General features: G+C 34.3%; 1 protein-coding gene across 1 annotated transcript in view; it reads left to right on the top strand.

Annotated features, from left to right (window-relative positions):
- Positions 1-14,021, top strand: part of LOC120166215 (DEAD-box ATP-dependent RNA helicase 15-like) — a 48,588-nt gene extending 34,567 nt beyond the window's left edge. The window contains exons 3-6 of the mRNA XM_039175536.1: positions 13,052-13,196; positions 13,280-13,363; positions 13,443-13,506; positions 13,986-14,021. Coding sequence (XP_039031467.1) covers positions 13,052-13,196; positions 13,280-13,363; positions 13,443-13,506; positions 13,986-13,996 — 304 coding nt within the window. The 3' untranslated portion in view covers positions 13,997-14,021. The remainder of the gene's footprint in view (positions 1-13,051; positions 13,197-13,279; positions 13,364-13,442; positions 13,507-13,985) is intronic.
- Positions 14,022-14,554: the final 533 nt, after the last annotated feature.

Raw genomic sequence — 14,554 nt, forward strand, 5'->3', positions numbered from 1 at the left:
GTGATCGGAAGACATTTATAGTGACATGTTGATCGGCTACTCGCATAGTCAGCTCGCCCCTCTCACAATCGATGAGAATACGACCGGTGGCTAGGAAGGGTCTCCCCAAGATGATGGGTGCTGTGGCGTCGACCTCATAGTCCAGAATCAAAAAATCAACAGGAAAAACGAACTTGTCGACCCGTACGATAACATCTTCAATTCCCCCTCTGGACGAATATGTGAACGATCAGCTAATTACAAGATACCGAGGTAGGTCTCGCATTTCCTATCCCAAGCTTGACGAATATTTAATTATGCATCAAGTTCACACTTGAGCCAAGGTCATATAATGCCTTCCCAACAAATTTTTCTCCTATTGAACATGGGATGATGAAGCTGCCTGGATCATGTCTCTTTGGTGGCAGCTTACTTAAGAAAGAGCAAAATTCTTTTGCCGTGGCAATGGTTTCATACTGCTCAGCCTTTCTCTTCTTGGTAACGATTTCCTTTAAAAATTTGGTATAGGTGGGCATTTGTTCCATAGCCTCTAGAAAAGGAACAATGATTAGCAGTTGACTTAGAATGTCAACGAATTTTTTAAACTGAATATCTTCGTTATGTTTTTTCAGCCTTTGCGGAAAAGGAGGTGGGGGTCTGGCCTCCTGTACTGACGGGGTGTGAACAGAAGTTTCCTTGACATTTTTATTTGCCCCCTCAGTTTCTTTACTTGATGATTCCCCGGCTTTTTCTCTTCCATCGGTGCTTCTTCTTGCACTTCTTGATCAGCTTGCTTGGTTACAGGGGGTGACTCATCCTTCGGTCTTCTCCCAAACTTGTCTTCAATATTAATTTGTGTACTACTTCGGAGAGTTAGCACACTGTAGCTCTCCTTGCCATGAGGTTTAGTGACTTCAGTGTCACTCGATAATTGTCATGGTTTGCGTTCTTGTAATGCCGCAGCAATTTGACCAACTTGACTCTCCAACGCCCTTAGCGACGAATTATGGCTCTGAAACAGAGCTCCTTGATATTTTATAGAGGTTGCATGGTCTTGCAGCATTGTCTTTGTTGTCGTAATAAACTCTTGCATTGTGGCCTCCAAAGAACTTGTATATGATTAAGATGGTCCTCTTTTGTTAGAATTATGCCATGACATATTAGATTGATAACCCTGGGAGTCATTGAAATTCTGCTGCCGAGCTGGTTGATGGGCATTGTTGGATCCTTGATTTCCCCACGAAAAGTTTGGATGCTGACGCCATCCAGGATTATATGTGTAAGAATAGGGGTTATTGTTGCCTCGATTAAAATTTCTCACGAAGTTGATGGATTCTTGATTGGTTGGACAATCACTCACATTGTGATTGCCATGGCATAATAAACAAGCAGAATGGGTCACCTTGACTTCTCTCACCTCACTTGGCCTTTGCAAATTTTTCAGCATATTGGTGATAGCAGCAAGTTGGGTGGACATATTATCTTTAGAATCTAGCTCGAAAGCTCCATGAGATTTTCGCCCAACACCAAGCGTTGTGGATGGAAACTGATAATCATTAATGGCAATCTTATCCAGGATGTCAAATGCCTCTGCTGGTGATTTGTCAAGTAACGTCCCATTTGCCGAGGCATCTAGCATCATCCTCGTGGGTATGTTTACTCCATTATAGAACATCACCACCTGGGTCCAATCTTGAAAACCATGATTTAATCACTTGCGAAGCAATGCCTTGTATCGATCCCAGCATTCATACATCGACTCGTCATTAGCTTGACGGAAGGAAGCAATGTCGTTCCTCAATTGGGTGTTCATATTCAGAGTATTATACCACAATAAACATTTTTTGCACAGATCTGTCCACGACTCTATTGAACCCGCTAGAACACTACTCAACCATGCCCCTGCTCAGTCACGTAGGGAATAAGGAAATGGCTTTAATTTCATAACATCTTCGTGCACCCCTTGTTGGCGAAAAAAATCGCACACCTCCAAGAAGTTGCGAATATATTGCCTGGCATCTTCATTTGGCATGCCCCCAAACTATCCTATAGAGTTCAACATATTGAACATGACAGGTTTAAGCTCGAAATGGGCTGCCTGAATATCTGGGGCCATAATTCCAAGATTTAAATCTTCTAAGATCGGGTTTAAGTGATCACGAATGGCACGAGGTCTGGCTTCATTCCCAACATTTAAATTTGCCCCGGTATTCTGATCCTCCTCATGGTTGATGCCTTGATTTCTGATTTGGTACATGTTTACACGTTGAGCGCGTCTTCTGTGTCTAAAAAGCCTCTCGATTTCAGGATCAATAGGTTCTAATGGCTCTTCAGGATTACTTCGGATCATGTACCTAGAAAAATAAATGAAGAAAAATTAAGGAAAGTAAAAAAAATATATAAAGCTAACTAAAAAGAAAATATGAACAAGTAAAATAAAAATGCTATGACAAATCAATTTAACTTCCAGTTGCCAAGTCCCCGGCAACGGCTCCAAAAACTTGTCCGCTCTTTGTGAGTACTAAATATGGGTGCGGATATATGTGCAAGTATACACATTCGAATAAGTAATAAAGTGATAAGTAGAGTATCATCTCCATAGGGAATTGGGGAAATCAAATAGGTTTGTCAAGGCACTTTACTTTGTCACCTAAGTAAAGTTAGTGATGGTATATACAAATGATAATGCTTTGGCAAAATGAGATGGATATTGTGGAAATGGAATGGTGGTAGTATGATAGCAGATGGATATGTCGTGGCAAATTGAATTGTGAAACATGCAAGCAGATGAAAATGTCAAGGCAAAATAAAATGTAAACACTGGATTTAATTTATAGGACTTTAGCTTTCTCACACGACAAGCTGCAATGGGAATGAGCGATGAGAGTCACTAGGAAAACCTAAGTCTATTTCTCTGAATGGTATTTCCTCTATGCTTAACCTGCCTGACAGAGTCTACTAAAGTTCCCTAAGCTATCTCTAGTAAGGGACTCGACAAATTAAAGATGCCCTGGCAAATCTGATTGGCGTAAACTCCTGCAGTGATCCTATTGGTTTATATAATAAGATATGTCTCGGCAATACCTTTTTACGGCAGTATTAACATCTAACCTATCGGTTATGCTCTACTCCTTTTAGTCGAATGAAATCCTATTCTTATCTCTAAGATGGATTAGGCCTGGTTAAGCAATCATTCATTGAAAATAAAACTTAGACTTCCAAGTAAACTCCCACCAAATAGGATTAGTTCATGGTGGGGTTCGAAATAAACAAGTTCAAGACAAGTTCCATTCGTTCCTTACAACCCAACAACAAAATATGAAATCAAAGAACTAAGGGGAGGAGAGAAAGCCTTCGACGTGCACTGCCCAATGCTCCTCTCGGCCACTAAGAACTGCTCCCAGCGGACTGGCTCCTCTCAAACGCTCAGAATGTCACTCCCTTCTGCTAGTCAATGAGAAATACCACGGCAAGACAGATTGACTGAGAGAGATGAAACCTTCTCACTCTAACTTTTTAAGCTCAAATCTAGGTGGAAATTAAGTCCATAACAATGTAGCTTCATCCTCTATTTATAGGGGAAAATTAACCCTTGAACTAAGATTTGACTTTCCCAAACCATGGTTAATTTTGCTTGGGAGTTGGGCAAGACAGGTGATGATACAGCCTGGGTAGTTGGCTAAGTGACCGGCATAATCCCGTGGCAGATGCCCATGGACAACCAGGATCTGCAGGGTCAGGTGGCATCATCAGCAGAACCGGCGGTTGCAGCGCTGATCCCTCCGGACGTATCTTCGAGGTGGATTTCTCGGGCAGAGCTCTCAGACAGCTAGATACAACTGGCTTCAAAATATCTTCCCCCACTTTAAACACTTTCGAAATGACGGATGAACTTGGCAAATTCATTTTGCTCAGCAATCTCCTTATGTCACGACATTTGCTTTCCTCTTCTCCTTGCTCTCAATACCTGCACATCATCGGACAAGTACATTTCCCATAAAGTAGCACTAATGTAAAAATAAAATGCCACGGCAAACTAAAATCCACCACATGCAATTAAATGCTTCTAAATGCATCTACATAGTCCTAAATGAGCCTTTAAACATTCAATAACTTAAGTTAAAAGGCCCCAAAATGTGGGCTTTTACGGAGTTATCAATCTAATTGATGTATTCTAATCTATCATTTCTTAGACCGAAAGAAAGACCTAATTCTATTTTCCCTTGAAGTGCATCGATACATTCTACAATGTATCGATGCATTCTTTAACATGTGCATCGATACACTACCCATACATCGATACACAAATCACCTTCGATGTTTTAATTTTAAGGGGGTGCATCGATGTTTCCATTTTTAATGGGTACATCGATGCACTTCCTGTGCATCGATACACACTGAACAATTTCTAGAAATACCCTTGATGCATCGGTACACATTGAATGTGCATCGATGCACATAGCCCAAAATTCATTTTTAAGCCCAAAAATCACTCCAATTCTACTTAAACACTTCATATTACATCCTCTACCATATTCTTATTTCTCATATACGTACTTAAACTCATTTATACTCCTTTATCACCCTTTAAATCTCAAAATTCCTTTCTCCATATGGCAATCAATAATCATACCAATTTTTCAATATGTTCTTAATTCAATTCTATCACTTCATATATCTTAATTAAGTTGATGACAAGTCAAATTTATCTTATAATTTGAGTAATGAACTTTATTCCAAGATTTCATTTAAAAACCCTTAATCTTTAATCTCTCCGAACTCTACCATCCTTTGTTTTTAAGATGATTTAAGCTTTCTTTAAGCTTAATTATCATCTAATGATCATAAACAAACCTTGAATTCAACAAGAAATTATCTAACAAGAGGACTTACCTTTGCAACCTTGGTTCACGATAGAGAGAAAGAAGAAAGATGAAGAGAACTCTGGAACTTCCTTTTCCCTCTTCCCACGGGTTTCCTTATCTTATAAAGGAAAATAAATCTTCCTTGTCAAATGACCATTTTACCCTTACTTCATTTAATATTACAAAATCCCTCAAAATATTTACAATAAGTCCCTATATTTTAAAATCTTTTGAAATCATACTTCAAAGTTTCAAAAATTCCATTTTAGTCATTAACCCTAATTTTGGGATATTACAAATCTCCCCTCCTTTTAAGAAAATTCGTCCTCGAATTTTCATTGCACATACCAATAAGAATATACCTTCTAATGTTCTCATGTTGCCTCCTTTACTTAACCTTTCATTCCTTTAGTTCTTCAACTTCCTTTTTCCTTTATACATTCATTTACTGTCATTTACCATATACATAAGAACCAGTAACCTCAATCCATTCATGTCTTTTCTCTCATTCGATTCTGTATTTTCCTCTGACTGTTCAAAAATTCCATATAATGTCACTCATCACGTAGACAGTAACATCCATCTCTAATTACCTTATAACAATAATCAAACTCTTTGTTCATCATCATTTGACCAAGAACACAACCTTAAATCTTCTTTAAATATGATTAAACATACACTTTACGAAATTAAGCAATCTTTCACATCACCTTACACACTTCTCTTACTTATATATCAAACTTATCATCTACACTTTCATATAACCTTTATCATATCTGATCCTTTAAACTCAATCCTTTTCATTTCCTTATTCCCTTATTCCTTTATTCATTCAAAATCAAAATCTCCTTATACATAAATCATATCTTTCCTTTCATGTTCACCTACTATTTTCCTATCACTTATACTCATATCTGATTATCGATCTTTATCACCTTTTCATAACTTCGATAATCAATTTCACTTATACAAACCTCATTCTTTACCATCTCTTATACTTGTATTTTCTTTCTTTAAAGCTCCATACAATTACTTATCTCCTTATCTACATCATAGTTATCTGATCAAAATAAACAACTATATTCAGATCCACATCACAATTGATTAACTCAACTTTATCTTTTCTTCCAATCTTGTAACTCTATCTCATTTTCTCTGACAGCTAGTCAATAACAATTGTTCAATCTAGGGCACAGGTCCTAATCAACCAATCATATACATCATTTCCCATTGAAATTATTTCAAAATTAGTTTGCTTAACTTATCAAATTCACCTATATTCTCATATATCCTGTAATTTTCGCTGTTCAAACTCAACATTCTAACTTCCTTTGTCTTATAAACTGATCACTGATGTATCCATTCTGAAACTCTTCTTATCAATTTTTAACTTTACTCAAATATACAAATTCCCACTTCCTTCACTATCTCACATTACTAAGATCCAACTATACAACTGTATCCAGATCCACTTCATATTTAATTTATCTTAACCTGACCATATCTTATAATCTTATAATTACGGTACATTTTCATCACATACTCTGTTAGCCAACGCTAACTATTCCCATCTCTACTACAAACCCTGATCATATACATACTCTTGCTTAGACTCAATATTATTCCTTTGTTTCAAACTCATAAGCTCTAACTTTATACATCTTATACGCTTGTCATTTATACACTTATTCTTGAACTCTTTCACCAATTCTCACTGCATCATTTGATCTTTTAACACTTTTATGGTGATACTTGTTCACCATATTCTATCTTATCCATGAAATAATAAGAATAATTCACCTCAATTTTCCGATTCGAAACTGTGAAAACCTGCTATCACTATTTTAATATGATTTCAACTTCCTGAAATCAATCTTTGATCTTATGAGGCATTTCCTGATGTGTTTGCTCTTCATGCTGTCTGGCCAGGGTAGATGAATTGCTATCACAATCAGGAATATTGCCTTTCACTTTACTTTAAAATTATCACGATCAGATTTCTACTATATTAAACTAATCTTATTCTGTTATCAAGACAACAACCCCTTACACTATCAAATCAAAAAAATTTCACTCTACGTTGGCATGTAAACATTTTAAACTCTTTTACCTTCAGTTTAAGCCTAGAATCGGCTAAACCTTAGCTCTGATACCATTAAATGTAACACCCTCAACCCGTATCCGAGTCTGAGATGTCACATTGACTTTCCAAAACTCTTTTCTTTACAAATCCACGAAAATCTTAAATTCATCATTTGAAAAGATGAGTACTTTATAGAAATAATTATAATTAAATCGTTTTACAAACCAATCAGAGCATATTTCTTTACAAATCCACCAAAATCTTAAATTCATCATTTGAAAAAATGAGTACTTTATAGAAATAATTATAATTAAATTGTTTTACAAACCAATCAGAGCATATTCAATCCAAATCTTGTAGCTACATGCCAACTAAATTTTGTAACACAAAATACATTGACTCCATAGGTTTCTGATCTGATATTCGTAAGGAAGGTGCTAACCTATCTTGCTCCTCTTAACTTCTCTTCTCGTTTCTGTAACCTACGTGTGAAACAATCACACGCTAAGTCTTTGACTTAGTGAGGCATTAAATTATAAAAGAACTCCAATTATTTACACATGCATGAACATATCATCTTATAATGCCACATCAAAACAATATAACATTATATATAACATATACATATCACACATTATTTTAAATCTCTAACCTTATTTCACTATCAATATTCTTATCATTTATATCTTATAATTATATCCTCTTATATATATTCTTTAACTCAACATATTATTCAATTAACCAAGCAATACATACATCATCATATAAATCATATCAGATTATCTATTAAGAAATACATGCATACATATAAATCATCATTAGTCACTTATCATTTAATCACATAGCACATATACTTAACCTTCTTAATCATATACTATATCTATACCTCATCATTTTCTTGCTATAAAATTTATCATATCACAACATATATTTGTTATTTATCTCTTGATTAGCCCATGTACATATGTGAGAACTATTGATATGTGAATCTCTAGAGGTTGTGCACTAATGCTGTCACCACAACTCGTATAAATGTACCGAAGTGCCACGTATAATTGCACCGAAGTGCCGTGTAGAATTGCACTGAAGTGCCGCGTAGAATTGCACCGAAGTGCCATATAAAATGTCCCTAAGGACCACGTAGAAAATTCCTTAAGAATCATATACATATACAAAGGATCAAGTATGTGTCTTAAAAGACATCACACATGTTCCAAGGAATACATATATGTCCCGAAGGACCGCTTAGACCCTCGACTCTTGGCATGCCAACTATACCTCTAGCTCTCATGACACATAACATGGGCATTAATATTTATGTTATCATGCATTCACATATACACATATTCTTATTATTACATTTTTTATAAGATTACACGTATTCAAGTAATCCATTTCCATATAAATCACACATACACGTAGATCACTTGCACGTAGAACATCTTCATATAATCATATGATTCACTTTCACTTATCACATATACTTTCTCTTTCATATATCTCATGGCATATATCATATTGCTCTTTATTTCATTCTCATATGATCACATAATCATGTAGTTCCCTTCTCATATCACTTTGCATGGTTTTACATAAACATATATCATATCTTATTCATATATATATATATATATATATATATATATATATATATATATCTACAAATACATGTAAGCTCATATTTTCTTATCTTATAACTTACGTTACATATGCCTGTAATCTTATGACTTATTGTTAAGTAACTCAAATAACATTCTATTATTACATACTTTGTTCCATAACCATATATTTACATTCCCATGTAATCATATAGATCATTCATATTAATTCCTATAACTTATCATAATACATGTATTCACACAAATCATTTAATACATACTGTAATATATATCACATATACCCAAATCAAACATTTGCATATGATCATAAATTCATGCATTCTAATATAGGAAATAGACTCGTTGCAAGTCTTATTTCCATTAAACATCATAAACTAACTTGTATGCACTCACCTTGGCCTCACTAAGTTCCAATCCCCTTTTATGATTTCCTTTCTTCCGATCGAATCTTAACTTGATGGTCATCCCGAAACTTGTTCGTGCTCGATATCTACATGTTTATACATTGATACATATCAGTATCTAATTGATGTATTCTAATCTATCATTTCTTAGACCAAAAGAAAGACCTAATTTTATTTTCCCTTAAAGTGCATCGATACATTCTACAGTGTATCGATGCATTCTTTAACATGTGCATCGATATACTACCCATGCATCGATACACAAATCACCTTCGATGTTTTAATTTTAAGGCGGTGCATCGATGCACTCCTTATGCATCGATGCACTAATTGCATTCGATGTTTCCATTTTTAATGGGTACATCGATGCACTTCATGTGCATCGATACACACTGAACAATTTCTGGAAATACCCTTGATGTATCGGTACACATTGAATGTGCATCGGAACACATTGAATGTGCATCGATGCACATGACCCATAATTCATTTTTAAGCCTGAAAATCACTCCAATTCTACTTAAACACTTCATATTACATCCTCTACCATATTCTTAACTCTTATATACGTACTTAAACTCATTTATACTCTTTTATCACCCTTTAAATCTCAAAATTCCTTTCTCCATATGGCAATCAATAATCATACCAATTTTTCAATATGTTCTTAATTCAATTCTATCACTTCATATATCTTAATTAAGTTGATGACAAGTCAAATTTATCTTCCAATTTGAGTAATGAACTTTATTCCAAGATTTCATTTAAAAACCCTTAATCTTTAATCTCTCCGAACTCTACCATCCTTTGTTTTTAAGATGATTTAAGCTTTCTTTAAGCTTAATTATCATCTAATGATCATAAACAAACCTTGAATTCAACAAGAAATTATCTAACAATAGGACTTACCTTTGCAACCTTGGTTCACGATAGAGAGAAAGAAGAAAGATGAAAAGAACTCTGGAACTTCCTTTTCCCTCTTCCTACGTGGTTTCCTTATCTTATAAGGGAAAATAAAAATCTTCCTTGTCAAATGACCATTTTACCCTTTACTTCATTTAATAATTACAAAAAATCCCTCAAAAATATTTACAAATAAGTCCCTATATTTTAAAATCTTTTAAAATCATACTTCAAAGTTTCAAAAATTCCATTTTAGTCACTAACCCTGATTTTGGGATATTACAAGAAGACCAAGGTCAAAAGTGGCAACAAGAAGCCACTTTCTGATTTCCTACAATTTCAACTTCACAACGAAGGATATCATACCCAAAAGATTGACCCAAGTTCAAGACAAATGAGTCATCAGTAACACAGCAACACCAAAGTCTTCATGTTAAATCTCAACGTCACGACAGAGTATATTGGGTGCCAGAAAATGATCCAGAGGTTAATTTCCAATGCTTGGAGCTCGGTGTCAACTTCCCGACGAAGGATATCGTGCTCGATTCAACTTAACCTCATGATAAGGGAGTCATTTCGTGATTTGGTTCAAATTAGCTACAACAAATCAATCATACCATCGAATTTCAACTCTATGACAGAGGATATTCGATAAAATGGGAATCGATTCCCGTAATAGTGGATGTTAAATTATACATTTATGGTGGACGAAATTGGTGTCTTTTAATCTTTGCCCTATTCCCGCTGCACGATTATGAGCAAAGAGGGGCAGTTGTAGACACACCATTTTGTCCCGCTTTATGTAATATTATGTATTACATATATATTACATATTTATATCATCATAAGGCATACACGTTATATGTTATACATTTATAATATTTATATTATATTGAACATATATTATATATATTTATTATTTATTTTATTACATGTTTTGTATCAGGTCCAATGTTACAACCAAAAAACCCAGTTGGCCTAAGCTACAACCCGAACCAGTAACCCAAGACCCGATTCAGACCCGAACTGACTCCAAGATGTAACCCGGGTCAGTTAGGGTTTGAGACCCTAACTCCCTACCTCCTCAACGTCGTATCTCCATTCAAAGACTCCTCACGTCTCATACCTCACGCCGGCCATTTTTCTTGGCTCAACAAACACATCACCGTGTGTTAGTGGGACACCAAAACAAGCCAAAACCAAACAATAACAAACAAGTTTAGTTCGAATAGGAGTCTCTAAAAATAGGATTTTTAAGACTATTTATATGCGCATGTAATCACAAAAAACAGAGGAAAATTTGACAAGAAAATACGTAATGAAAAAATAGAGAAACAATGAGAAATCGGAAGCAAAGTTTAGTAATCTTCGAAAGGAAAAAGCGAATAAAAAGGTATCTTTTTTGTTACCTTGCTCGGCTTTGCATGTGATGGTTAGTTTTGCTCGTCATTTTTGACTGAAAAATATCAAAAAGCCGATGAAAAGGGGGAAGGCTTTCAAAGGGTCTCTTTTAAATATAGCCTTCCCCGAGGCTCGTTTTTGAAAATAAACGCGATTTTTGAAAAGTGGATTTAATGAGCTTTCGAAAATAAAAAAAAAAAAAAAATTTTCACCGCCGATGAACGACGGCCGACGAGACAGCGACCAGCCGGAATCTGGGTTCATATGAACCCAGCGGCCATGTTATTCAAAAATGAAGAACATTTTAGAGAAATAAGGGGGTGTTTGATCGGTTTGAAAGAATGAGAAATTATGAAAGGTGTTTATGATTTTTGGTATTTATACCAAACCTGAGTTACTCGTTGACCGACCCACGGACCTTGGGATCCGTGTGTTTTACCGAAATAAAGGGAAATTATAGTTTTGTTCCCCCATTGTTTTGAAACATTCATTTTGAATCCTAAAATCAATTTTAATCCCTAATTTATTTTTAAATTTTACCCCCACGTTATTATTCTTTCAATTTAGTCCCTTCATGTTTTAATTCCTCTTTTTATTCTTATTTTTATTTATTTAAATACTATAATATATATATATATATGTTTTTCTCTCATTTCTTTATTTAATTTAACATTAATATTTATATATATTTTTTTTATTTTCTAATTTTTTTTATTTTGTTTGTTTCTGCTTTTTATTTTTTTTCCTAACATTTTTTATTTATATATTTTTATTTTACTTTTCTATTTTTTATTATCTTTTTTTGTTACTGTTATATGTATATATATATTATATTTTTCTCTTTTTCTGATTTTATTTAAATACTACATGTTATTATATATTTTTTATTTTATGTTTTTTATTTTATTTTTCCTCTATTTTTGGTTCTGTTTTATTATTTATATTCTTTTTCCATTATTTTTTTTCTTTTTCCTGTTTTTTAGGTAATTTATTTATTTATTCCTATTTTATCCTTTCTTTTCTTTTGTTGTTTAATCCTGCAATTTGTGTTTTACTTTTATAATTTAATAGACTTTTTTTGTTTGTTGTGGGTTTTAATACAAACACGCTTTTATTTCTGTTAGTTCCTCAACATGCCTATATTTTTTACCTAAAGCATCATAATTTAACATATATTTTTCCTTTTGATATCTGCATTTTACTTATCTAACGGTTTTTTGACTTTTCAAATGTACGCTTTTTAAATCCATTAAAGGAATCTGGATCAAAATTTACCTTTTAATTTAACTTACAATTTTCAAAATTAAGACAACTGGAAATTAATTAGTACCGAAAGGGCAGTCCAATAGTGCTAATCCTTCCTTGACTGTAACCGACTCCTGAATCCAACATATTTCTGGTCAGACACAAATCAGGTAAGATGGTGTCCGATCAATCTTAATGTTTTTTAAATGATCAGTGGCGACTCTAACATTTTTTTAAAGTCGAAGCCCAACTCCGGGCCCACCCGAAATACGGCTGCGACACTTTACTTGTATAATGATCCCTATGTAAGGTTTTAAGGATGGTTTTTTCATATCATGTTTTTCAATGCACCAAATATGGTGGTTCAGTCGCTTAGATTGTGTATTATGCTATGGTGTATGCTGTATATATATCAGTATTATGGATTTTTTAAAACATGATTTCCTATTTTGTTAATGGTTCTTGCATAAACGTGTTGTGGTTTGGCTTTTCCCATTATATTTGCCTCCAAATCTCTTACCCTTGGTTGTAATGCTAATTTATGATATGTAGGTTAACTTGCTACAAGGGTTGTAAGGAGGGGCATAAAAGAATTCTTGTGGCTACAGATTTGGTTGGAAGGGGAATTGACATTGAATGTGTTAACATTGTCATCAACTATGACATGCCAGATTCTGCTGATACATACCTGCACAGGGTAGTGTTTGTTTCAATTGCATACCACTCTTGCTTCTTTTTTCTGCACATACTGAATGATGTTCCGCGGTTCTTTGGTGGTAGGTTGGTAGAGCTGGTCGGTTTGGCACCAAGGGTCTTGCAATTACATTTGTTTCATCTGCTTCTGATTCTGATGTGCTGAATCAGGTTTGGGTCCACAACTTCCAAACATTGTTTTGACCCATGGTTTGTCATCCTTTGACCTAATTTGTTCAATACGTTGCAGGTCCAAGAGAGGTTTGAGGTGGATATAAAGGAGCTTCCCGAGCAGATTGGTACAGCCACGTACAGTATGTTCCTTTGTGTGCCTTCCGCCTGTTTTTGATATTAGAACATTTATATGCTTGCTAAAAAATGCATTGTTTGACTGCATGATATCACATTGTGTCGAAAGTTAAACCAGTACCGGTTTTATATGGGTATCAACTAGTTTAGGTTCCGTTTTGGTTAAAATTTCAGTGTGTGCTGTGCCTATTTTGGTCAATACTGGCCCACACCGGTGCATACCAGTCCGTATTGGTTGGCACAAGATTTTAATCTTTTAAACCAATTTTTATTTATTTATTATCTAAAATATCTTCATTTCTTACGTAATTACATTCAAAATCAAAATGTAATTAATAATTGTAAGATTTATATTTTAATATAAATATATTTATATGCATGCAATTGATATATATGTGTTATATATTTGCATGTCTTGAAATTTTGTGTTGGATATACCGATGGTAATAAAAATTTTCTGATGCTCATCAATTTGTTTATGTAGTGCCATCATAAATGGAACAATACCAGTCTTCGGGGCTCAAACCATGAAAAGCTTAAACTTGGTTGCCGATGTGTACTTCTTTGTAAACTTGTGCGGAACGCCTTTTAAAGCAGCGGATGCACTCTACCATGTTGTTTTTGACTGCTGCGTAAAGTGTATTGTAGCCTTACAAGAACTCAATCGAGGATTTAGCTTTTTGAGGATTTTTTCTTCTGAGAATTCTTAGTGTTGCATTTTATATAATCTTAATACATGTCATTTGAAGCTTAACCTCTTAATCTTAATATATTTGCAGATTATGATTCATAATTTGAGTTTGTGGTGTTAAAGATTAAAACTTTAAATCTAATGGTTTGTTCATCTATTTTATAATGCTAACAGTATATTTTCTATTAATGCTTTGATGTATTGTGTAGGCAGAAGGTTATTGCTATAGAGTGAGAAAAAGTGTATGGTATTTAATTTATTGACTGATTAACGAAAATTCGTGATTATTTCACTCAATATAATCTAGTTTGTCTCATTGATATCAACTGGCCTTGCATGTAATTCTACTTAAAAGAAAAGAA

The sequence above is a fragment of the Hibiscus syriacus genome, unplaced genomic scaffold, assembly GCF_006381635.1.
Source record: "Hibiscus syriacus cultivar Baekdansim isolate YM2019G1 unplaced genomic scaffold, ASM638163v2 tig00111633_pilon, whole genome shotgun sequence".
NCBI lineage: Eukaryota > Viridiplantae > Streptophyta > Magnoliopsida > Malvales > Malvaceae > Hibiscus > Hibiscus syriacus.